The 24,673-nt window shown below is 35.8% G+C and overlaps 1 protein-coding gene across 5 annotated transcripts in view; it reads right to left on the reverse strand.

The window, feature by feature from the left end:
* The window catches only part of NPAS3 (neuronal PAS domain protein 3), a gene marked incomplete at both ends in the record, with an annotated part of 788,541 nt that overhangs the window by 506,324 nt on the left and 257,544 nt on the right, over positions 1–24,673 (reverse strand). For 3 of the 5 annotated variants that reach the window (XM_081337596.1, XM_081337595.1, XM_081337592.1), the window contains one exon: positions 5,891–6,135. In XM_081337596.1, coding sequence (XP_081193722.1) covers positions 5,891–6,135 — 245 coding nt within the window. Of the gene's footprint in view, positions 1–5,730; positions 5,782–5,890; positions 6,136–24,673 lie in introns of all 5 variants that reach the window. The other 2 variants (XM_081337594.1, XM_081337593.1) reach the window with 1 other exon arrangement.

Consider the following 24,673-nt stretch of genomic DNA (forward strand, 5'->3'; position numbering starts at 1 on the left):
AACCAACCCAGTGATGCCCTCGCCGTGATGTCCCGGTGCCTGGAGGCGGTCCAGGTCTGGATGGGGAGAAACAGGCTTCGTCTCAATCCCGCCAAGACTGAGTGGCTGTGCATATCGGCATCTCGGGTCAACCAGACTATTCCATCTCTAACGATGGGGGGTGAGGTGTTACCCCCCGTTGATAGGGCTCGCAACTTGGGCGTCCTCCTGGATTCATGACTCAATTTTGAAGACCACATAGGAGCCGTGACCAGGGGGGCTTTTGCCCAGGTTCGCCTGGTGCGCCAGTTGCGTCCCTATCTGGACCGAGATGCCCTACGCACAGTTACTCATGCGCTCATGACCTCCCATTTGGACTACTGCAACGCTCTCTACATGGGGCTGCCCTTGAGGACCACTCGGAGGCTTCAACTGGTGCAGAATGCGGCCGCGCGAGTTGTAATGGGGGTCTCCCGATACTCCCATGTAACACCTCTACTCCGCGAGCTGCATTGCCTTCCGGTTGCCCTCCGGGTGAAATTCAAGGTGCTGGTCATTACCTATAAAGCCCTACATGGCTTGGGTCCGGGGTACTTGAGGGAACACCTGCTGCCAGCATCAAGTGCCCTTCGTCCAGTGCGCTCCCACAGGGAGGGTCTGCTCAGGGTCCCACCGGTAAGAGATTGCCGGCGGGTAACGCCCAGGGATAGGGCCTTCTCAGTGGGGGTGCCTGCCCTCTGGAACCAGCTGCCAGTGGAGCTGAGGACTGCCCCCGACCTCCGTTCATTCCGCCGGGGCCTGAAGACCTGGCTCTTCGAGCTCTCTGGCCCAGGCTGAGGATTAATTTATTTTAATTGGGGTTTTAGTTACACAGGGTTAAATTTAATCTTTTTTAAACTGGTTTTAACTTCAGTCTCTCACATTCTCACAACTAAAATGCTATTGAGCATTTCCACCATGTTTTAGCAATCTTTGGATAAAATGTTTGAGTCCTTCCTGAGTAGATACACTTCCATCCTACTTCTGCCTCCACTGTCTATTCTGTATGCTTTCTCTCTCTCTAGGTCTATCTGTACAACTAAAATATCTATTCGAGATAACCACTATCCTACATGATTTTGCTTAATACCCTTGGAACTCTGCTGGTAGCCAAGACATCAAGTTTTGCCATTCAATTATATGTGGTATGTGGTTTCTTTTTTGTATCCAGAATTTCCCATAATTAAGTTTTATCCAGGAGAGATACAATCTCCCTCACCCGTCTGCACACCATGCTTAATTACATATAACTCAACTTTTGCTTTACAGTAAATATTTACAAAACAGCATCTCTTCTTTTGGGACTCTTTCAAAGTTCCCAAGTTGCTTTGTTTGCATTTTCTTTCCCCTTTTTCTACACTTCTGTTCCATTCTTGAAATATATGGAACATAACTCCGCAGAATCGTCCATCTATGGCTGTACCGCAAGAGTATTCAAGGATATTACATGCTGGCAATTTTATTTTATTTTCAATCTTCACACTGACATAAGGTAAGATGGGTCTCAGTTGGTCAGTTAGGCTGGGAGCGTTGGGCTGTCTTTCATGGCATTTCCTCACAGGCCTAAGTTGGTTGTGCTATTCAAGTCTCTGGGGGTGATGAAAACCGCTTTAGCAGACCTTGAGAAGGACAAGGAAGGACAGTTTTGGGCTGGGAGCAGCCATACTAGTCAATAGGTTTCAGTTCAGTGCCTTTGATGTGCAAATAGGTGGTTAAAAACATCCTTCTCTTCCCCCTCACATTAATGAGTGATAAAGTTATTTGGACTACTTCAGAAAAAAACCCTTTTTAAAAGTTAAAATTAAATATATAGGGTAACTTATCAATATTCTAATATCTTCTAAAATTAAAGAATGATGGGTTTTAATTAATTAGCTTGATTTCTACCTTGTCTCAAACTATTTAACTCTTGGCAGCTTACAAATACAATTAAAACACAATATAATAAATAAACAATAACACCGCCCCCCCAATACTATCAATCCCTCAACTCAAGTAATTGGTACAAAGCTTTCCAGAAACATGATGTAAAATTTAACGTTAGAATCTGAAACAATAAATCTACCCATATTTTTGTACTGGAAGTTCTGCTCAATAAATAGTTTGGTATCTTAATAAAAAGTTTCACAGCAACCAAGACACAGATCAAATACTTAACACTTAAGAAGTCAGTAATAAAATTATAAATGGCTCTTCAGGTAGGGGGAAAGAATGTAACTTCCTAACTGGCTTGGCAAGATAGCAAATGTGGCAGGAAGGCTTGTTTTAAATACTGGAATACTTAACGTAAATCAAAAGCCTGATGTTCATCAAATTGGGCTATAAAACTAATACAGATGTTTTAGCCTCTCCCCACCCCTTCACCTATTGTCAATCTAGAGTAGAAGCTACTTCAATGGGATCCAACTGAATGCCACTGGAAAAAATTCTATAAATCCAAAGCAGGGAGATTAAAAGCATATTGTTTTCCAGGTTAACATGTAATCCAGAACATTTCTGGCATCTTTAGTACGGGCTGCTAGATTTTTTTTTTTTTTTGGGGGGGGAAATCAAATTATCATTTAAATAGTGCACAAGAATGCAGGATGTCAGAAAATATCTTGGTCATGAATCTCATAAATACAAGGAACAAGTCTAAAGCTGGATAGCATCACTATGTACTCAAATTTCCTACAGCCAGTGTCAAAGTTATTTAAATATTCATGATTCTCTTTTATACTTGATTATAAAGTTTTTGTAAGTACAGTTTAGTTAAAGCACTTGTCTTTTGGAGACTTGGGTAATAATTGAGAATTGGGTAATAATCCCAACAGAGTTCAGTAGTAAGAAACCAGGAACCACTCTTACAGGAGTGTTCCTTTATTTTTGGTTGACAATATGGGTGGGTGACCGGAGACAACTGGAGATACAGATATTCCTTGACTTACAACTGCTCATTTAGTGATCATTCAAAGTTACAACGGCACTGAAAAAGGGACTTGTGATCATTTTTCACACTTATGACTGTTGTAGCATCCCCATGGTCACATGATCAAATTTCAGATACTTGGCAACCGACTCACATTTATGATGGTTCCAGTGTCCCAGGGTCATATGATCAAAATTAGAGTGCCTGGCGATTGATATTTACAACAGTTGCAATGTCTCAGGCTCATGTGATCCCCTTTTGCGACCTTCTGACAAGCAAAGTCAATAGGTCTAGGTAAAGAACATGAAACTAGTAGCCTCCATTGTAAAGGGAGTAAATAGTTTTTGAAATTAATTTTGAGTTCTGTGTTAATGGGAAGCAATGATAATCACTTATTTAATGCAACAAAAATCTCAATCTGTTCCTTTTTCTGTAGAATTTTGGAAATATATCATTCTCATTTCCAGAATCAGAGAATTTCCTTCTCATTGAATCACCATACAAATTGCATTCTTTTTAGTTTTATAGCTTGTTATGTCTCCTACACATTTTATATCAAGTGCTAACAATATTGGCTGCTTCTCTTTATCAGGTTTCTATTATATCTACTGTAGCTATCTTCTTTTTAAAAAACCTATAATCTTATTTTACCCTACACTTCAATGGGAATAATTCTAGCTTTTGCCTAAACATAAAATTGAAATAAACAGGTAATATAGCTATTGGGGCACAAAATCCCCAGTAAATATTTTTGTTGAATAACTCACATTATTATTTCATTATTTCTTTTTAGCACCAGGTTTTCAAATGAAAGAGCACGTTTTCAAATTTTATTGGACTCTTTCCATGCTCACACCAGTACATTGAACATGGCATCAGTGGATATGCAGCCATACATAAATTTTATGTTTCCTAAAGTACCAATAAAATGTTTTCTCTTTATATAAAAATAAAGTATTTCTTCTTATTATTAGAATGTTGTGGCTGCACTTAAAATTTAACATTGTATTTTTCAAGCACTGTGTTTTATTACATTTGCACAAGCAAATACAAGTGCACATACACACACACTCACACACACATACCACAAAGACACAGAGATAGTGGAGATAAAGAAAAATGTATCTTTTTTGTTCTGTTTTCCAAACAAGCTGATACATTATCCTTGTTTCTTCAGATAAATCACAATTTAGACTTATCAGAAGGCTTAATTCAAGCTTAATGATATACTAGTTAATTGAAAAGAAAAACAAATGGTTGATTCCTTCCTTGCAATTTTCCACTGTACACAATACAGGGAAAGCAATGATCCTGAGGAGTTCATCCTATATACTGCAGTTAAAACTTCCTTTAGGGGGAGAAGGAACATTATGCTGAAGTCAGCTTTCAAATGCTAACCTATATAATCACCATTAAGTAAATACAGTACATGTATATACACAGTGATGGGATTCAGCCAGTTCACACCACTTCAGCAGAACCGGTAGCTAATTTTTTGTTGCCCAGGCCCAGAATGGATTTTCGGAAGCGGCATCCACACTCAGAACCGGTTGTTCACATATTTGAATCCCACCACTGTATATGCAGTTGATTATGACACACAACTTATAATTTCATGGTCAAAATTATTCTTCAAAAATGAATATAACTCTGAGAGACACCTAACAACCTGATCATTAAAATAAAATTAAAAAAAAATACTAAATAATTTTGACTATATTTAGAAATGCAGTTTTAAAGGTGAGCTCACCCATTTTAATATCAAGTCAGCATGAGTCAAAGAGCAAGGTAAGAAAAAATTCCCAAATTTTCCCAATATCCATTTAAATCACGTTTTACAAAACTCGGCAGAGTTTAGTTCCAACTTTGATAACAGAATGCAGGTGGAGAGAGCCAAGCAAAAACTTTTTTTGTCTAAGAAGACAATCAGATATAAATTGCCTTGTAACTACTGTATTCAAGTAACAATCTGAAAAATTTATAGATATCTTTTGAATCTAGGAAAGGATTTTTTAACTTATTTAATAAATATTTATTCCTGTTTTGGTTAATAAGTGAACTTTTTTATATACAGTTAAGCAGTTGTAATACACAGAACATTTCATTAAAAAGTGCAAAACACAATGACATAGAAGTAATGGTTCAATATCACAGCTGCTTGTAACTCAATGTGAGCATCATGACAGAACTATATTCAGTTAGCCCTTTCTAACACCAGATTTGAGTGAAATGGTATTTATATTCAAGTTAATGCCTTAAATTTTAAAGAATTTTTAATTCATTACACAATAAAACAATAACCAGGCAGAAAGATAAGTAATTCTCTATTCAAAAATATATCACCAAGTTACTACTCTTATAACCAAAAAGGTTACATTTCTTTCACTCAAAAAAGTACTACCTACTTAATAAACAGGGGGAAAACACATAACACGGCTATTTTTTAAAATGTATTAAGATTTAACTTTCTCATAATCATGCAAAACAATTCATTTCATAGCTATAATTCAACACAGAATTAAGCATACTTAAATATCTCAAGTTTTAAAGACACTAAGGATCCAACCCATTTTACAAACTTATCTCAGAGTAAACCCCACTGAACTCAATGGGACTTACTTCTGAATAACCATGTACTGCGTAATATTGTATCAGACCAGGACTAGCGTTTGTCAGTTTCGGCAGTTTTAAAATTAGACTAAGACCTAAATTATGTAAATAATCATCTCATTTTCCCAGCACATTAGTTGTGCCTAGTTGTCCATGTTAAAATAAAATATAAATAGAATAAGAGTTTATTTCACCTTCACATGGTGTCTTTCTCATGCAGACCTCAGATTTCCATATTTGTATCCCTTTAAAGGATTTGATATGCAGGGAAAAAAGAAAGGATGGTAAACATTTCAATTCAGAGATCAGTCTGGCTGCCACATTCCATGTATTAGCACTGTGCAAATCCCATACCTTTCACTGATGTGTTGGGTGGTGGTCCTTCCATACGCAGGTTCCATGGTGGATCCCCTTGATTAGCAAAGTCCCTCATCTTCAAATAGCTAATTGTTAATCGGATGATAGATGCCTTGTCAAGCTGGCTGGTGATGGCAGCAGGGAGTGGCAACAATTTGGCCAACTCATAGAATTCAAAATTTTCTTTTCCTCTTCGAGAACGAGCAGCATCTCGGGATTTTTCCTTTCTCAAGGCTTGTAAGCTGGGGGAAGAAAGAGCAAGATATTCATTACTACTGTATTTTCTCTGACAGAGCCACTGTTGTTCACAATTCCTTGCCACTGTACAAATATACACCGCAAGCACTGTTTAAATATAGATACATAAAGCCAGTGCTTTTTTGTAAAAGAAAAAGGTGCCGGAACTCACACATGTCATACAACCTGCCTTGCCTACCCTACAAGGTTCCATCCAAAAAAGGTGCCGGAACTCCGTTCTGAGCATTCTATGAGAAAAAAAGCCCTGCATAAAGCTATAGGCATATATGTCCCAAAGGTGCTTTTTCAAAAGGCAACTGCACACCACCTATCTCCTGGTTACAACACAGTCCTTTCAGCAGTTCCAAGAAGATTCCACATCCATTTGCACTATTCAGGTGAACACCTGAGGACACCAATAAAACTCCAGGTGGTCCCAACGACTGTCAGAAAGAGTGCTAATGACCAGATGACTGCAAGGAAAATAAACTCTTTCATTTTCCACCAGTCAGAACTGAAGAAGCTTCCTGGATGAGAAGTGAAACGTCTTCAAGGAAAAACAAAGGAAGTTCAGTTGCCTTTTGCAAAAGTGCCTTTTGGACAACCATGACCTGGATGACTGAGACATATAGGTGTGTGTATGTGTGTATATGTGAGTGTGTGTGTGTATGTCTGTCAGCTGGGCTGTTGGTTTCATCTCCGGGCTTGGTAATTAGGTTGCAAACGTTTCATCTCTATTCAGGGGGACATTTTCAGTGCAGTTTGAATTGTGTTCAGGTAGCAAAACAATGTGCAGGATTGGACTATGGCTTACAAATTGGATCTGTAACCCATCCAGAAGACATTTCAATTAATGTGGTATCCCAGATCTGTGGTGGGACTAAATATTTTGACTTGAATGGATTGGGAGTTTCACTGAAAAAACAAACACAAAGCTTGACTATCATTACAGTTTCAGTAAATGAGGTGACTTTTAGCAGTTTTGGCTGGCCGGCCAAGAATTACAATCTGGCCCGAGTAGTTCATACTAGAACAGCCAGATTATGTCATGAACACCAATTACGAATAGCGCCTCACTGGAGTTAAAATATGCTGGCTGGAAACACATTTCTATTCCAAAACTTGTGTTCTATGACTGGAAACTGCAATGATATAGGGACATGAGAGGAGAAGCCTTCTGGATATCATGTCCTTGTTATATAAGGCTGTCTCCCAAAAGACTATGCTAGAGTCAATACTGGATTTATGTTGAAGTGGGAAACTGGACTTTCAGTGACATACAGACATACATGCATGAGTGTGTGTATGTAATCCTCAGCTTACGACTATAATTGAGCCCAAAATTTATGTTGTTAAGTGAGAAATTTGTTAAGTGAATTTGCCCTATTTTATGACTTTTTTTGCTGCAGTTAAGTGAATCGCTGAAGTTGTTAAATTAGTAATATGGTTGTTAACTGAATCTCATTTCCCCATTGACCTTGCTTCTCAGAAGGTCACAAAAGGTAATCACATGACTCCAGGACACTGTAACCATCATAAATGTGAATCAATTGTTACGCATCCGAATGCAAATCACGTGAACTTTGGGATACTAAACAGTCATAAGTGTGGAAAACAATCATAACTCACTTTATTCAGTGATATTGTAACTTGGAAGGGTCACTAAATGAACTGTTGTAAGTCAAGGACTATCTGCCTATATCTATATCTATATCTATATATCATCTATATCATCTATATCATCTATATCGATAGAGATAGATAGATAGATAGATAGATAGATAGATAGATAGATAGATAGATATTTAAAGTGTATGTATAATATTCATTGACAGATTGTAGATATCTTAATGAAAATAAATGGAATCTAGATAGATACTGACTGACAGTGAAAACTATTAAGCAGTGGAACAGCTTGCCTCCTGTAGTTGTGTGTTTTCACATCACTGGAAGTTTTCAAGAAAAGATTGGACAACCATTTGTTTGAGATGTATGAGGACTCCAAAGTCCCTTCTAGCCCTATGATTCTATGGTTCCCATGTTTTTCACAGTAGCCAATGGAAGGCCCACAAGGAAGACGCTAAGCTACACTTATTAACTCCAGCAACTGGTATTAGAAACCTATTGCCTCCTTTACTAGAAGTAATAAGTCATCATTATAATTAATAACTCCATAGTCCTTGAATTAATGTGATCACCTTTTAAAATTCTTCCATATAATAAAATAACAAATTACAAATGCTAAATACGAAGAAAGATTTTCTTTTATCTGTACTATATCATACATAGGTTTATATATCCTTACCATGTTCTATCTGCTCACATTTTAAATAAATATTTTAAAATGCCTCTTCTTAATCCTTTTTTTCTCTGGGTTTCCCAATTTTACAATATCATTTCTGAATTATAAGCAATATTCTTAATGTGGTTGCACAGAATATTTACTTTGAGCTCTGTAATCATCCTCCCAATTCCCATTTTAGGAAGACAGCCATGTTAGTGACATAGCGTCAAAAAAATCATAAACTTTACTTTATGCCTTTTAATAAAATTTGCTAGTCAGAAAAGGTGCAACAAGATTTCTTCTGATTTTCTGCTAAAATCTCTTTCTGATTAGTCATAACTAGTCCAGATCCCTTATCAATATATTTGAAATTTCCTGTCTTACATATATCACTTTGTGATACTTTAAATTTGTTATCACTGAATATCATCTTCAGAGTTGGTCAACTCATTAACTAATTCAAACTCTGGATTACTTATGAACAAATTAAAAATAACTAGTTCCAATATAGTAACAGTCCTAATAGATGAAATCATCTTTTGGCTTCCGGGTGGCAAGGCTCCGTCGATGGCGGTCATTTCTGACAGTCAGTCCCGATGTTCCATTTAAACCGTGAAAACAGCGATGATCAGCTGTTTTGCGGTTTGGGAATCCCCCCTTCAGGAGAAGAGGGGGGGTGAGTATTCAGGCAAGAGGTAGAGCTCCCCTAGACCCCCAGAACCTAATCGGAGGTTGAAGGGTGAGAGCTCCCTCGGAGCCTGAATTAACTCTGGACTTGGGACTCTTCTGTTTCAAGGTTTTGAAACAGAACAGGACGCTGCAACCATCCCTGCTTTTAACATTGTATTTTGGATTACTTGGAAGCAGGCAGAGCTGAGCGGGAGAATACAGAAACAGCAAGTATATGATCTTTAACTCCAGTTTATCTTAAAAGAAGGGGAGGAAAATGGTGCTGGAATAACTTCTGAGAGAAAGCGTGAAGTACAAAAGAACAAGGAAAATAAAATAAAAGCAAGGGGGAAGACAGAAAGTGGATTTTTAAAAGTTGTAAAAGACTTTGTTTAAAATATTTGAAGTTGGTTCAAAGATGATTTAAGAGACTTGGCTATTTGACAGTGAAGCAATGAAGTTGCAATTAGTGCAGAAAAATGAAAGTGAGAAACGAAAGTTAATTGGGTGTTAAAATGGCTTTCAAACCACCTAGATTCCCTGCTTCTAAAAGTGCGGGGGCTTCACCAGTTCAACAATCTGGTCTTCAATCACTGATGCCACCCCCTGCAGCATCTGCACCCACATTAACATTGAAAGATTTACAAGATGCTTTAAAACTCCAATCTGAGCAAATATCTGAGCAAGTGGCAGAGCTTATTAATGAGAAAAATAAAGAAATACGAGAGGATATTTTGCTGGCACTTCAAAGACTGACAGTCTGTATTGAGAATCTGGATGATCGTGTGGAAGAAGTTAATCAAAATAATTTGATATTGGAAGCCAAAGTCAGTGAAGCTGAGAATAAAATGGAAAAAATCGATGATGAGATGGTGATGATACAATATAGGGACATGGAGTTTGCTTTGAGGATCAGAGGTCTGAAAGAAAATCCACAAGAAAATTTGGAGGAAATAGTGGCAAAAGGTCTGGCGCCCATTTTGGGTTGGTGAGTTGAAGATGTTATATTGGAAATAGATAAAATATTTCACATCAACTCTTGGATTGCTAGGCAAAGAAAATTGCCAAGGGATGTGGTTGTTTATTTTACAAAGAGAACAATCAGAAATGCGATTATTCAAGCTTTTTATAACAACAGATTTAAAGTGGCTGATCAAGAGGTTGAAGGAAGAAGAAGGAAAGAATTTGTTTTTCTGGCAGATGAATTAAAAAAATGACAGATTCAGTTTAGCTGGGAGATACCAACAGGGATAGTGGTGAATTATGTTGGCACAAGGTATCATCTTAATACAGTTCTTAAGGCCCGAGACTTTTATTGCAATATACTGAAGGCAGGCTCACCGCCATCCCCAGAAATTAAAAGGAGAGAGGAAAAAGAAGTGAGACAGACACAACTGGAAGGTACTCAGCAAGATGAAGAAATCACCTCGCTGATTTCAAAAGAAGTACAGCAAACTTTGGAAATTGCGCAGCCCTTGGTCCCATTAGAAGATCCAAGGGCTCAAAGAGTGACAAGAGCAGCGACTAGACGCAAGGAGCAACAACAACAACAACAGAAACAATATTCTACAATTACAACTCAAGAATCTACTAACACAGAAGCAGTGGGAGGAGTGAGACCAAAGAAGCAGATGCTTGCGAATCTGCAAGATACGCTCTGAAAGCTTCAAGTCGCAAAAGATGGCGACAAAGTTCCTGACATGGAATGTTAATGGTTTAAATTCACCGCAAAAGAGAAAGAAAATATTTCAGTACCTGAAACAATTTAAAAATGATATTATATGCTTGCAGGAAACGCATATTCATGTAGCTGATCAAAAATATTTGATAAACTCTAGATTGGGTATACAGTTTATTGCATCTGCTCCAGAATAGAAAAATGGTGTAGCTATTTATGTGAAGAAGAATCTGGCAGCCAAACTAATTGAAGCAGATAAACAAGGAAGATATGTTATAATTGAACTCTTAATAGAAGGAAAGAAAATACTTTTAATTGGACTATATGCACCTAACCAACAGCAAGGAGAACTTTATAAACTTTTACATAACAAAATAATTCAATGGGATTATAAATCGTGTATTTTAATGGGAGACTGGAATCGAGTGCTGGATACACAAAAAGATAAAAAAGGACCTTTTAAAAGTACACCAAATCACGCTAAATTGCCTAAATCCTTTTTTGACATGACAGATGATTTGGAACTGAGAGATGTTTGGAGAGAACGAAACATGGATGAAAGAGATTTTACTTTTTTTTCTGATAGACATCAATCCTTTTCCAGGATTGATTTTGTATTAACTACTAATGATTTTTTTTCTAGGGTTAAGAAGATCAAGATATGTCCAAGAACCTTATCAGACCACAGTCCAGTATGGATAGAACTGGACAAGGAGAAGGGAAATAGGAGATCATGGAGGTTAAATGAAAACTTGTTTAGATATGAAGAAAATTTGGAAGAATGTAAAAAACAAATGAAAGAATTTTTTGTTATAAATATGCATAAGGGTACACCCATTGAGATGGTCTGGGATGCAAGTAAAGCTTATAAGAGAGGAGTGTTAATATATTTGAATAATAAATATAGATGGAGATTGGAAAGAATTGTAAAGAATTAGAGGAGGAAATAAAGATGAAAGAGAAGGCTTTTATTTTGGATTCATCTAATAAAAGGTTGAAAGAAGCAATTAATTTGCTAAGAGGGCAGTTTGATATGCTGATGGCAGATCAGGTGGCAACTAATTTACGATACGTCAAACATAATACTTTTTATAATGCTAATAAGCCAGGTAGATGGTTAGCTTATTTGTTAAGTAAAAAACAAAAATCACGTAACATAGATAAGATAGAATATAAGGGTAGAGAGGTGTTTCAGCAAAATCTTATTAAGAAGGCTTTTAGTGAATTTTATTCTAAATTATATGCAAGGGATATAACTCAAGGTTTAGATATAGACAGGTATTTACAAGAAGTGAATATCCCTATACTTACACAGGAGCAAAGGGAAGGGATGAACCAACCGATAACTGTTGAAGAAATTATTTTAGCAATTAAACAATTAAAAGTGGGTAAATCACCTGGAACAGACAGTTTGACAGCCATTTATTATAAAAATTTACAATTAGAGTTGGTGGAACCTTTAAAAGAATTATTTAGGACAATTCAATCTGGAGGGGAAGTGCCTCCATCATGGAGAACAGCATTCATATCATTGATTCCAAAGGAAGATCAAGATCTTACCCAACCAAAAAATTATAGACCTATATCGCTCTTAAATACAGACTATAAGATATTTGCAAAGATCTTAGCAAATAGATTAATGAAGGTTATGCAGCAAATGATTTATAGTGATCAAACAGGATTTATAAGTGTTAGACAAATGAAGAGTAATGTGAGACATATTGTAAACCTATTAGAATATTTGGAAAGAAATAATCAAGTCCCTGCAGCGCTTATTTTCCTGGATGCTGAAAAGGCATTTGATCAATTGAATTGGCAATTTTTATTTAAAGTTTTAGAGAAGATGGAGTTTGGCGATAAGTTTTTACAACCTATTAGGGCAATATATCAGAAACAAACAGCTCAAATAATAATTAATGGTAGTTTAACAGAAGCTTGTAAAATTGAAAAGGGTACAAGACAGTGATGTCCGTTGTCACCATTGCTGTTTGTTTTAACATTGGAAATATTATTAAGATACGTGACTCAAATAAAATAAAGGGAATTAAAATTAAAGATCAAGATTATAGATTGAGAGCGTTTGCAGATGACTTGGTTATTACATTAGCTCAACCGACTCATTCAGTTATAGATTTAATGGAAATAATTTCGCAATACGGGCAAGTTTCTGGATTTAAGGTTAATAGACAAAAAACTAAAATTTTGTCTAAAAATATGACTATGGAACAAAAGGTAGTTTTAGAAAAATTAACAGGATTTGAGATAGCTAAAAAGATTAAATATTTGGGGGTATATCTTACAGACTCAAATGTGAAATTATATAAAAATAATTATGAATTGTTATGGTTAAAAATACAAAAAGAATTAGATAGTTGGAGGAAACTACAATTGTCTTTATTGGGAAGAATTGCAGCAGTTAAAATGAATGTTTTACCAAAATTTTTATTTTTGTTTCAAATGATACCTATACTTAAAAAAGATTCAAATTTGGAAGAATGGCAGAAAGGCATTAAAAAATTTATTTGGGCAGGGAAAAGACCGAGAGTAAAACTCAAGATAATGCAAGATATACGTGAAAGAGGTGGTCTTAAATTGCCCAACTTTAAATTATATTATGAAGCTGCGGTTTTATCATCAATTAGTAATTGGTTTAATTTAACAGAAGGAAGATGGTTGAATATTGAGGGACATGATTTATTATATGGTTGGCATGCCTATTTATTGTATGATAAAAAGGTGGATAATATCTTTAAGACACATATATTAAGGTATGTCCTGTTGCGAGCTTGGAAAAAATATCAATGTAAGTTAAATTATAAAATACCAATTTGGGCAATACCTAAGCATGCAATAGAAAATATAAGTCTGGGATTTAAACAAGATGTGACTACATATAAAGATATTCTTAGACTGGAGAGGAATGTATGGCAATTAATGCCATTTAATATTTTAAAAGAAGGGAAAATAGTACGAACTTGGTTTCAGTATGGTCAGATACAAGCTAGATGGAATGAAGATCAGAAAATTGGTATTACAACAACAGATGAAAATTTGGTAAAACAAATTAGAGATCAAAGTCAAGCGCATATAAGAAGGATATATAATGCATTGATAGAAATAGATTCAGAAACGGAACTTGTCAAAGATTGTATGATAAAATGGGCCCAGAATATTCAAGAGCCAATAACCATGGATGTTTGGGGAAAAATTTGGGTCAGAAATGTGAAATTTACTCAGGCTCAAAATTTAAGAGAGAATTTTTATAAAATGTTTTATAGGTGGCACTTAGATCCTAAAAAATTAGCATGTATGTATCCAAATTATCAGCCTAAATGCTGGAGGTGTGGTTGTGAGGATGCAACCTATTACCACATGTGGTGGACTTGTAAAAAAGTTAAAGTTTTTTGGATTAAAATTTGGTGGAATATGCAGAAGATATTTAAGAAAAAGATAAGGTTTACCCCACAGTTATTCTTATTGGGTATTATTACTGATTGCACTGTTATAGAAATTAAATTGATGTTGAATTTAATAACGGCAGCAAGACTTTTGGTTTTGCAATATTGGAAGAAGGAGGAACTGCCTACTATAGAAGAGTGGACTTTAAAAGTTTCAAACTTGGCAGAATTGGCAAAATTTTCAGCATACCTGAAAGAACAGTCGCAACAGAGATATATTTCAGAATGGAGAAGATGGATTGAATATATTCAGAATAAATATGGGACTAAAAAATTTCACCTAGCATATGAATGAATATTAGAATTATAAGATGTATTATTATTTACCTATGTATAAGGGGAGTTAAAGTGCGATAGGATTTTAAGTGTATTCACAGTTGGTTAGAATATTTTAGTTTAAGCTTGTTAGAGTCAATACCCTGTTTTCAGCTCTGGGAAGCGGGGGGGGGAGGGTGGGGATGTGGGGGGGAGGGGGAGGGATGGAGTATACTTAAAATGTACTGTAAAACTTTTCAGTAAAAAAATCATCTTTTGTCTATACAATTGCGAGAAGTGGGCAAGTTTAAACAGATATCATTATCATCATCATCATCACCATCATCATCATCCCTTTTAATAGTTCCTCTTTTCTATCAAACAGTCATCTGCACTACTGGATAACTAAGAAATATGTATAGCTTCCTTGTTAGACTGGATTCTCATTTTATAGGTGGTTCAGTTTTAACCATGTCTGAAGCAAGAGCCACTGAATTCCACAGGCTTTATTCCCAAGTGTTCCACAGCCTTTACATTTTCCCAGTCCAGTCTGCAGCAAGTTGCAGTTATGCCAAAATGCATATGTGCCATGCTTACCCTGCCTACATCCTAACATCTGATGCAAATGAGTATGTCATGACATTTGCTCCCCTGCAAATGATTATGTTCCTATGTATAAGCAAAACCGGTTTTAACTCAATTTCAACCTTTAGGAAACTCATTTTTTAAAAGCAGACTCTTGCATATCATTACAGCTGCTATGCTCATTACAATTTTTATGCCACATTTTTTGCATTACAACCATCGTGCTAACACTGCCTTTTTAATATTCCATTTAACATTTTATTTCATACTGCTTCTCTTTCACTTCAGAAAACGTTCAACATTTCTTTACTTTTTCTTGAAATGAGAAGTATCACCCTCCCTCATTACACACATCTTACCAAAAGTCTTTTGTAGTGGCAGCACTGTACTTGTAATAAATAGTGATTGGCTTGGAGGACTATAACCATAAAATAAGGCCCTAGAGGCTGAAAGGTTGTTCAGACTATGATATAATGGCATAAGGCAGGGCGAATGACACAGCTTCTACATTAATCTAGTATCCATTTGCATTAGCTACTATTAGAAGGCATAAAAAGCTGATGACAGCAGTCAGACCCACTACTTCTCCTTGTCTTCTAACTTTCAGGTAAGATCATTGCAAGAGTAGACCCCACGGTGTGTGTTTTCTTTTACAGCACTAATCATCCTGCCTTGGCTGCTTCCCAATCTTTTATATAGAGCAGGGGTGTCAAACTCAATTTCATTGAGGGCCACATCAGCATTGCTGTTGCCCTCAGGGGGCCGGGTGGGTATGGCTTGGGTGGGCATGGCCTACTGGGTGGGTGTGGCTAAAGTGCGTATGGCCTACTGGGTGGGCATGGCCAGCTCTACATCATTGGCATCAAGGGTGCCTATTGGGGCCTGGGCAGGAGTGGGACAGATCTGAGGGTCTCTGGCAGGAGGAGGGTCTCTGGGCCAGGGCCAAGGCAGTGGGGGCCGTTCCCTCACTGTTTCCAGGATGGCTTCATGGGCCGCATGAAACCACTTCGTGGGCCGGATCTGGCCCCCAGGCCTTGTGTTTGACATGTCTGATATAGAGGAACACACAGAAACAGAGAAATTGAATCAAAAAAGGAAATAAAGAGAAATATCAGGAAAGGGATATGTGGGTTGCTCACTTCTCTTTGGTTATGTCCAGAGTAGTGGGACTTGGCTCAAGGAAATGTTTAGCGTCAGAGAGTTTATGGAACGTGACACATCCAGAGTCCACAGAATTTTCTTTACCAAAGTGCATCACATTACTCTGAAGCCTTTTGCAAGACGTTTAGTGGTACTCTGAAAGTTTTGCAAGACATAAGTGGCTTTTCCATGGTATCCTCTTTTGCTGAATGAAATTCCCAGGCAAGGTATAAGAAGCAAGGAAAAGCAAAGCAAGGTGGATACTGGGTTTTTTTTTACTCTCTCTCTCTCTCTCTCTCTCTCTCTCTCTCTCTCTCTCTCTCTCTCTCTCTCTGTGTGTGTGTGTGTGTGTGTCTGTGTCTGTGTGTGTCTGTGTGTGTCTGTGTCTGTGTAATCCTAGACTGCAAATCAGTGTCAGGGGGTACTTTGCATTAATCTTCATCAAAGCAAAACATACATTCAAAGCTTTGCACAAAGCTATTGTTTGTCATTAAAATTACTCCTACAAGCATGGCATCTGAGCCTCTACCTTAGTAAAGTAGCATTAAAAACCAGATGCCTATCTTACTGAGAGAACAGGAAACATGAACCATTTACTACCACCATCACAGGGTCTGTATGAAGATTCTGTATCTGTCTTCCCTTTAAAAAAGAGAAAGAAAGAAACCTCTCAACTGACAGCAGTGATGCCTAATACTTTCTGAAACTGCTGGCTATATTTTCATATTTTATGTCATAAATGAATAAAACTAAATAAAATGTTTTTAAAAATCTAATGCCATGTTCCCTCTCTTTCTCTCTCTCAACAGAGTTTATAAAACTATTGTTAGCTTTCCTACCACTTACTAATATTGACATTCCTCTAGATTTCTGACCAGGAAAAAGATTTGAATACAAGTGCTCAAATATTGATACAATATCTCTTTAATAACAATAAAAATGACTTTTCGTCCTAAGAAAATAAATCCTGTTTCTTGAAAAGGAGGTCAAAACCTTTCAAATTTCTTCTACAAAGAAGGAACAACTATGATCTGAAGAGAAACTGATGATAGATAGATGATTGATTGATTGATTGATAGATAAAGATTGATTTATTTGCTTAAGAGAATCTAGCACAGCAGAGCTGTACTATTTATCAATTAATGTGGAATGCAGACTGAAAGAAGGTCTTTATTAAAAATTCAGCCATTAAAAATTCATCAAAGATTTCATCATTTTAACTTGCATTCCTTTGAACACCTGCTTACTTGTCAGATCTCCGGTCAGAGTTAACAGTGGAATCTATGGTTGCTACAGAATCTCTACCACTTTTGACACGAACTGCATGACAACATTTGTGGGTTATCAGTTTAAAACAAAAAGAAATAAAATAAAATCTGACAAACTATGCTGCTGTACCAAACTTTTTAGGGTAGTTATTGGACAAACCTGAATGTGTCCTATGCTTCAATAAATGTTTGGAATGGGTATGAATGAATATTTTTCCCCATGCTGTATCACTTTTGACAAAATGCAAAATTTAGGCAAACATGTAAACAAATAGTAACTGCTGTTATTTACAGCAGAGCATAATTTCTTTAAACCTGTCCAAGAAAAATACCTTCATGTGCAAATACAGCTGTCTAGAATATATGCTGGAAGTTAAACTTGGAACCTTCAAGTTCAAGGTAAAAATTCTGCTGCTTAACTAATGTACTACTCATAGCTGTCATCATTAATTTATGTTAGCCTCTGTAAACATCAAGAGTATAATAGGCCAATTTCACAACTAAATATAGATGCACATTTTGTCCTTATATAAATGGCAGATTGCTGCTGTAGATCATCACTGCAACACGTCAGTAGAGATGCACTGTTTGATGCTCTGATGATCACACAATATATAAAACCAGTTGTAATGGTTGTTTGGAAGCAAAGTGTAACACAGCAGCAAAATTTCATTTGTTCCACAAACTCAGGATATATTAAGCTTGGCTGACAAAAACTGTTTGATGTGCTAAATCAGTTTGACCTTCATTTTTACTTTATATTTCCTATTTGACACATTAAATACAAAACCGGATACCATTACATCTATGAAGAAAAAAACTGTGTCAAATATGCACACATAGCAAGAAGATTTTACAAATCTTTAAAGTTTATATTTGAGATGTTAATATTCAAAGGAATGTTGAGTTCTTTCTGGAGAAAAAAGAAACATGACAGATCTTAGCAATACACTATATTGTTTTTGTATACAGACCTTTTTGCATTACTGTATTCTTGGTCCAAGCATCACTTAAATTATCAACTGTACCATAAACAATAACTGTTCATCTAGAATACAATTAGTACTAGATTCCCCACCTCTCTCAACCATTCATTTGGCAGATTAAAAACAGCAGAGAACAGGCTGCTCCCCCTAGTAAAACTACCTAGATAAGTAGAACTTTTATCTTGGGGCAAATTGTACATTTCACACCTTAAATTTCTATTTACAGAATCAGCTAATCACTTCACAATTGAACTTCTCAGAACAAAAAGTTATCAATTAAAGTGGTTGAAACTCCTGCAAATTATAATTTAAGAATGAAGTAATTGCTTTCATCAGGGAAGAAATGCCCGCCAGAACAGAAATGTCACTTTAGATTAGTGTTCTCACTCCTGAAGCAATGGATGACACAGCTGATATAAGACTAAATGCCAAGACCAATCAATTGCTTTTGTGGCTCTGTTCTGAGCTGCTGTAAAAGGGACCATTTTCTAGGATCTACTCTCCATTATAGTAAATGCTATCTCCTTGGTAACATAATTTCATTTCTCATAAATTCTGCTTGAGACATTGTCATAACAATGGATATTTGTTAAAAAGAATGCTGTTGGTTTAACGCAAAGAATTAAGTGTGAACGGCTGTCAAAGTACTACAGTTTATTTGTTCTTAAACATAAATTGAAGTCTCCTCCATTAAAAAGAATACTCATGTGGAAATGAGCATTCCGAACAAAGGTAATATATTGTCTTTAAAGGTGCTGTATAGCTGATTTAGAGCAGAGACTTATTTTTTTACACATACTTGCTTTGTTTCTGTTAGGCACCCTGGTCTTTTACATAGATTTGTCAGTGTAAAAATAGAATAGATAAATACTTCACTTACTTTCCCAGCAGTGTAGTTTGTAAATGTGAAATTACTGAAGAAAAAAAGTCTCATTATCATCTGACATGTTATTTGTTAGCAACCTCATCTGTGTATAAACACTTTTGAACTGAGCTCTCTCTACAAAGTATCTGTAGTCTGTATTTTTCATCTTTAAAAAAAAGAAAAAGAAAGAAAGAAAGAAAGAAAGAAAGAAAGAAAGAAAGAAAGAAAGAAAGAAAGAAAGAAAGAAAGAAAGAAAGAAAGAAAGAAAGAAAGAAAACCAAGAATTCAACTTATGGACTCCAATTAAAAATATATCAAAAAATCTAATTTAGCGGAACAGCAGTAATTTTTATATGATTCCTGTTTTGGCTGAGTTTCAAAAAAAAATCACAGAGGAGATTTTATTTTAGACTAAAAATTTAAAAAAAGGCTTTTGATTCTATCTAAGAAAAAACACTGTCATATATTGTAATACTATTATTACCAAAACAGTAAACACAACTGTAACTGCCTACCAATTACTGTCTGGTCAACCCCAAAATGCTGCTTCTAAGAGGTCACATTAGGTATAGCAATTCCAGTATGTTCCGTGGGGATATTTATGTACAAAAGATTAAAGGATTGCTTAATGACCAGTTGCTTAGTGACCATTCAAAGTTACAATGGACCCCTTCCAGCAGTTACTTCCAACCCAAATCAAGAGTTCCAATGGTGGCACCCTGTCCCTATAGTCACATGATCAGATTTTAGATGCTTGGCAACTGGCTCATGTTTATAGCCAACTGCCACATTCCAGGCATGTGACTGTGATTTGTGAATTTTTTTGCTGGTTTCTGTCATTTTTGACCAGTTTCTAGCAAAAAACACTAACAGAAATGAATGGATTTGTTTTACGACCATGGTGCTAGCTTAAGGATTGGAGCAAAGCAATCAGGTCAGTTACATAGGTGCCTTGATTATTGACTGTCATGAAAATTAATGAATTAATGAATTAATTAATTTTCCAGGTCTCATTATGTTAATAAGTTGAGAATTATCTCTATTTCCATGGCACCCACTACATTACCCAGCCATATGACTTTTTACTTGTCTTTTTAAACCTTAATTTAAAAAGAGATGGGAGATCATGTTGCCAAATAATGCACTGGTTCCCATGCTATTATTTCCAAGAATGATTCTGGACCCACAATTTTTGTAAGACAGACACCCATACTTATTGATTTTACATCTCCTCAGAAAAACGTACGTCAGTATATGAAAACCTAAGTCAGTTATGAAAAAGAATACTGTTGCATTCTGTTAGATGTATACTCCCTTAGTAAGTAGGGTCCCCATGCTAACATTTTCTACTACATACCTCTAGCAGTTTGTTGTTTATGTATTTATTTACCCTAAAATTTGGAAATGCCCAACTCCAAAATTAGTCTGGATAATCAAGTAAGAACATTTTTTAAAAAAATCAAGAAAAGTTACAAGAAAATTCTGTGCATACAAACTCACTCCCTCTAACAAAAGATCAACTGCAAGACTCCATAAACACTCTATATATGTGAGAAGAGACTGATTTTTTTAGGCCTTCTGAAACATTATCAGGGTGAAGGGGATGCAAATCTCTGGAGGATATCACTCCAAAGCAGGAAAAGCACCCAAACTTTCTGTCTCCCAATGATGCAATGTTTGATCAAACTGACCAAAACACACCAACTATGCTTAACCTTACTGGATGGGCAAAAAGCATGGTAGATAGGCAGTTTTTATTTTGGAAAGGTATTTGTTCTCAAAACTTCTACTATGCATATCAACCGTAAAAGAGGGTGACCCTGAATAAGTGGTTTCTCATATAAATAGTTATATATTGTGGGAAAACAGTTAAAAATCACAGTATTGCCCTGGGTTCTTACTACATAGAAATTATCTTCAAAAACTATATAATTACTATAACACAAGAAGACAAGTATCTAGCAGGTTATCTATCATTCATCTATATTTCTTTCCTAATTTATCTGGATGGCATTTTGTAGTTATATGTGTTTAAAAGAAGTATGTTAAAGTTCTACTTGTGATAATTATAGTTTTTTGTTGTTTTTTTAAAAAAAGATTTATAGATACAGTGTTTAAGGGAATATGACAGTTATATAAGAATTGATTTATCTCTAAAATTTAAGCATCTTTTCACATTAATTGATACCCTAAGTCTAGAATTAATTTCTTATCCTTGATTTTTTCTTCCCCAAGCTAAATAAAACTACTAGTATTTCATCAAGAAACCAAGCATGAAAAGGGAGCCAATCTCTAAACTATGCAGGAAAAAAAGTATTAGTTGCTAAAATTTAAATTTTTGAAGTACATGCACACATTTTATTAATGTTGTGACTTTTCCTTACTGTCAAAGCACCATCCTAACAGTGTTAAAACACTGGAAATCTATAAATGATAAAACTCAGCCTCTCTCCTGTTTTAAAAATATTAACATATGCAGAAATAGGATGGCTTTCTATTTACTGTAACCATAGTACATAATTATAATATATAATACTGTAGCAAAACAATAGCAACAGCACTTAAGACTTATATACCGCCCCATAGTGCCTATACAGCACTCTTTAGTAGGTTTACAATATCAGCACATTGCTCCCAACAATCTGGATCCTCATTTTACCAACCTTGGAAGGATGTAAGTCTGGGTCAACCTTAAGCCCCATCAGGATTGAACTCCAGGCTCTGGCAGTTTGCATGCAATACTGCATTCTAACCACTCCGCCACCAGGGTTCCTAAGCATATTATTTATATTCTCCCAAAAGTATAAATAATACAAATTCTAGGCTTTCTTAATTGAAACCAATCCATAATTCTCCAAATTTATCAGTACTTCAGTTTCTTCTGAAGAATATAGTCCTTGCTTACAGGATACAGAATACAGAAAGTAATTGAGAGCTGCAACGTGGTCGTAAAGCATAACCTCACGATTGTAGCAACTTACAACAGCAGTCCCAGTTGACATCATTAGGCAGCTCTCGCAAGATTACTAAGCCAAATATCATGTGATCACTATTTACAACCTCCTGCCAGCTTCAGCTTTGACTTTGTCACAAAGGTCACAAATGGTGATCAGAGGATTGTAGGGAAGCTGCAACAAATGCAACAAATGCCACTCACTGAATGAATACTCGTTAAGCAAGGACTATTTATATCTGATTAGCTACATTCTCTTTTTGCATTTCTTCAAAATGCTTAAGTTCCTAAATTATTTTTCAAAAATGAAAAGATTATATATACTTGAAAATCATAACATCCTGAAAAGCCTAAAATCTAGTGATGGAAGAAGCACTAAAGATCAGTACATATTAAGAGTTATGACCAGCACTGACTTTGAGCAATTATTCAAGAATCATATTTGTCATTTTGATAACTCAGATAAGAACTATAATTAGAAATCTATAAAGTATATATCTGTCAGGTGAGCTGGAAGTATCTCACCATTATGTGTTGCTAGCAATAACATATAATGCTTAGAAGCTGGAAGGGATTTCATACACTCTGAAACATATATACCAAATTCAATACATTCAAAAGGTCAGCACCGTGGGCCATTAAACCTGATAAAACATGTTTTATACTTGTGAATTATGTTTAAACACTATTTAATGTTGCTAATTTTGCACTAAACAGAATATGTATAGATTGTTATGAATAATTGAAGTCACTGATGGTGCTATTTGTTTACTGTGTTAGTTGAAGGTGGGATCTCCCGATACTCCCATGTTACACCTCTGCTCCGTGAGCTGCATTGGTTACCAGTTGTCTTCCGGGTGAGATTCAAGGTACTGGTAATGGTGTTTAAGGCCCTACATGGCATGGGTCCGGAGTACCTTAGGGAGCACCTGCTGCCGGCATCAACTTCCCTCCGCCCTGTGCACTCCCACAGAGAGGGCCTCCTCAGGGTGCCACCGATCAGAGAATGTCAATTGGTGGCCCCCAGGGGGAGATCCTTCTCTGTGGGCGCCCCGGAGCTATGGAATCGGTTGCCGGTTGAGCTCCGGATGGCGCCCGACCTTCGCTCCTTCCGTCGCGATCTGAAGACACATTTATTTGAACAAGCCGGCTTGGCCTGATGGGGGATGGGTTGGGTTTTTATTGTCATTTTTAATATATGTATTTACTGTTTTTAGCTTGGGCATATGTTTAATTCTTTTTAACTTTTGTATTTTTGTATTTTTTATATGTCTGCCCTGTTGACCGCCCTGAGTCCCTCGGGAGAAGGGCGGTATATAAATAAAATTATTATTATTATTATTATTATTATTATTATTATTATTATTATTATTATTATTATTATTATTATCATCATCATCATCATCATCATCATCACAATTTAATGGCTGCTATACAGTACTTTGTTTCCAATTTGGGACCCCATATGTTTCCCATGATTCAAGAGTCCTTTCTGACAAAAAATCAAGTCTAATTTATTCCTGAAATATGATGAGAATCTCAAAGGAATTTGATTCCAGTTCTTCTTAGATTGAACTCAGATGATTCCCAGGCCTTGAGTTAAGATGGTAGTTGAAATCTTTGGTTTTGATTCTGTTTTCTAGTTAGCTGTATTCTTTTTTCTTGATAGGTGTTGTTTTCTTTTTTTTTTCTTTTGTTTAATTGTAAGCTGCCCAGAGTTGCTCTGGAATTGGCCAGTCTTAAAATTAAAATAATAAATAAATCATATTTCAGAATCTGTATTCTATGCCAATGGAAAAATCAATTGAAGATGTATAGATACATGATTTAAGAGACATGCTTTGAGTAATCTTAATAACAGTGCACATATTTCAGAGTCAACATTTTCTGTTAGCTTATTTCATACACATTTTATATCACTTCAACTTGCTTACATTCAGAAAGAGAATTATATCATAGTACAAGCCATTGTTTTATTGATGATAAGTCAAAAATGGAAATACAGCAAAATAAACTACAGAAAAATAAGTTATAACATTAGAGCTCCAATCTTAGTAATATTGAAAGTCCTTGTTTTACTTTTCTTAAACTCCTTTCCACTCAATGAATAATGCTGTATCTATTAGAGAATAGAATGATATTGTTCAATCACACCATTTCCAGTTTCAAATATTTTAATAGAGACTTGGGTATCTTTTCTAACTGTAAATCTCCTAATCATAAATGCCATATAAAATTACTATAATTAATTATTAAAATTATTATTAATCTGATGAATAATTTATAAATAGGCATCTGCTTCAGCCATTAATATGTAAGCACAGTATAAATATAGCCATGCCTGATGTCATTGCATTAGTGAATTTCTACCTAATATACAATACGTATGTGGGTGTGAATAA

The sequence above is a fragment of the Vipera berus genome (assembly GCF_964194415.1).
Source record: "Vipera berus genome assembly, chromosome: 1".
NCBI classification, from domain to species: Eukaryota; Metazoa; Chordata; class Lepidosauria; order Squamata; family Viperidae; genus Vipera; species Vipera berus.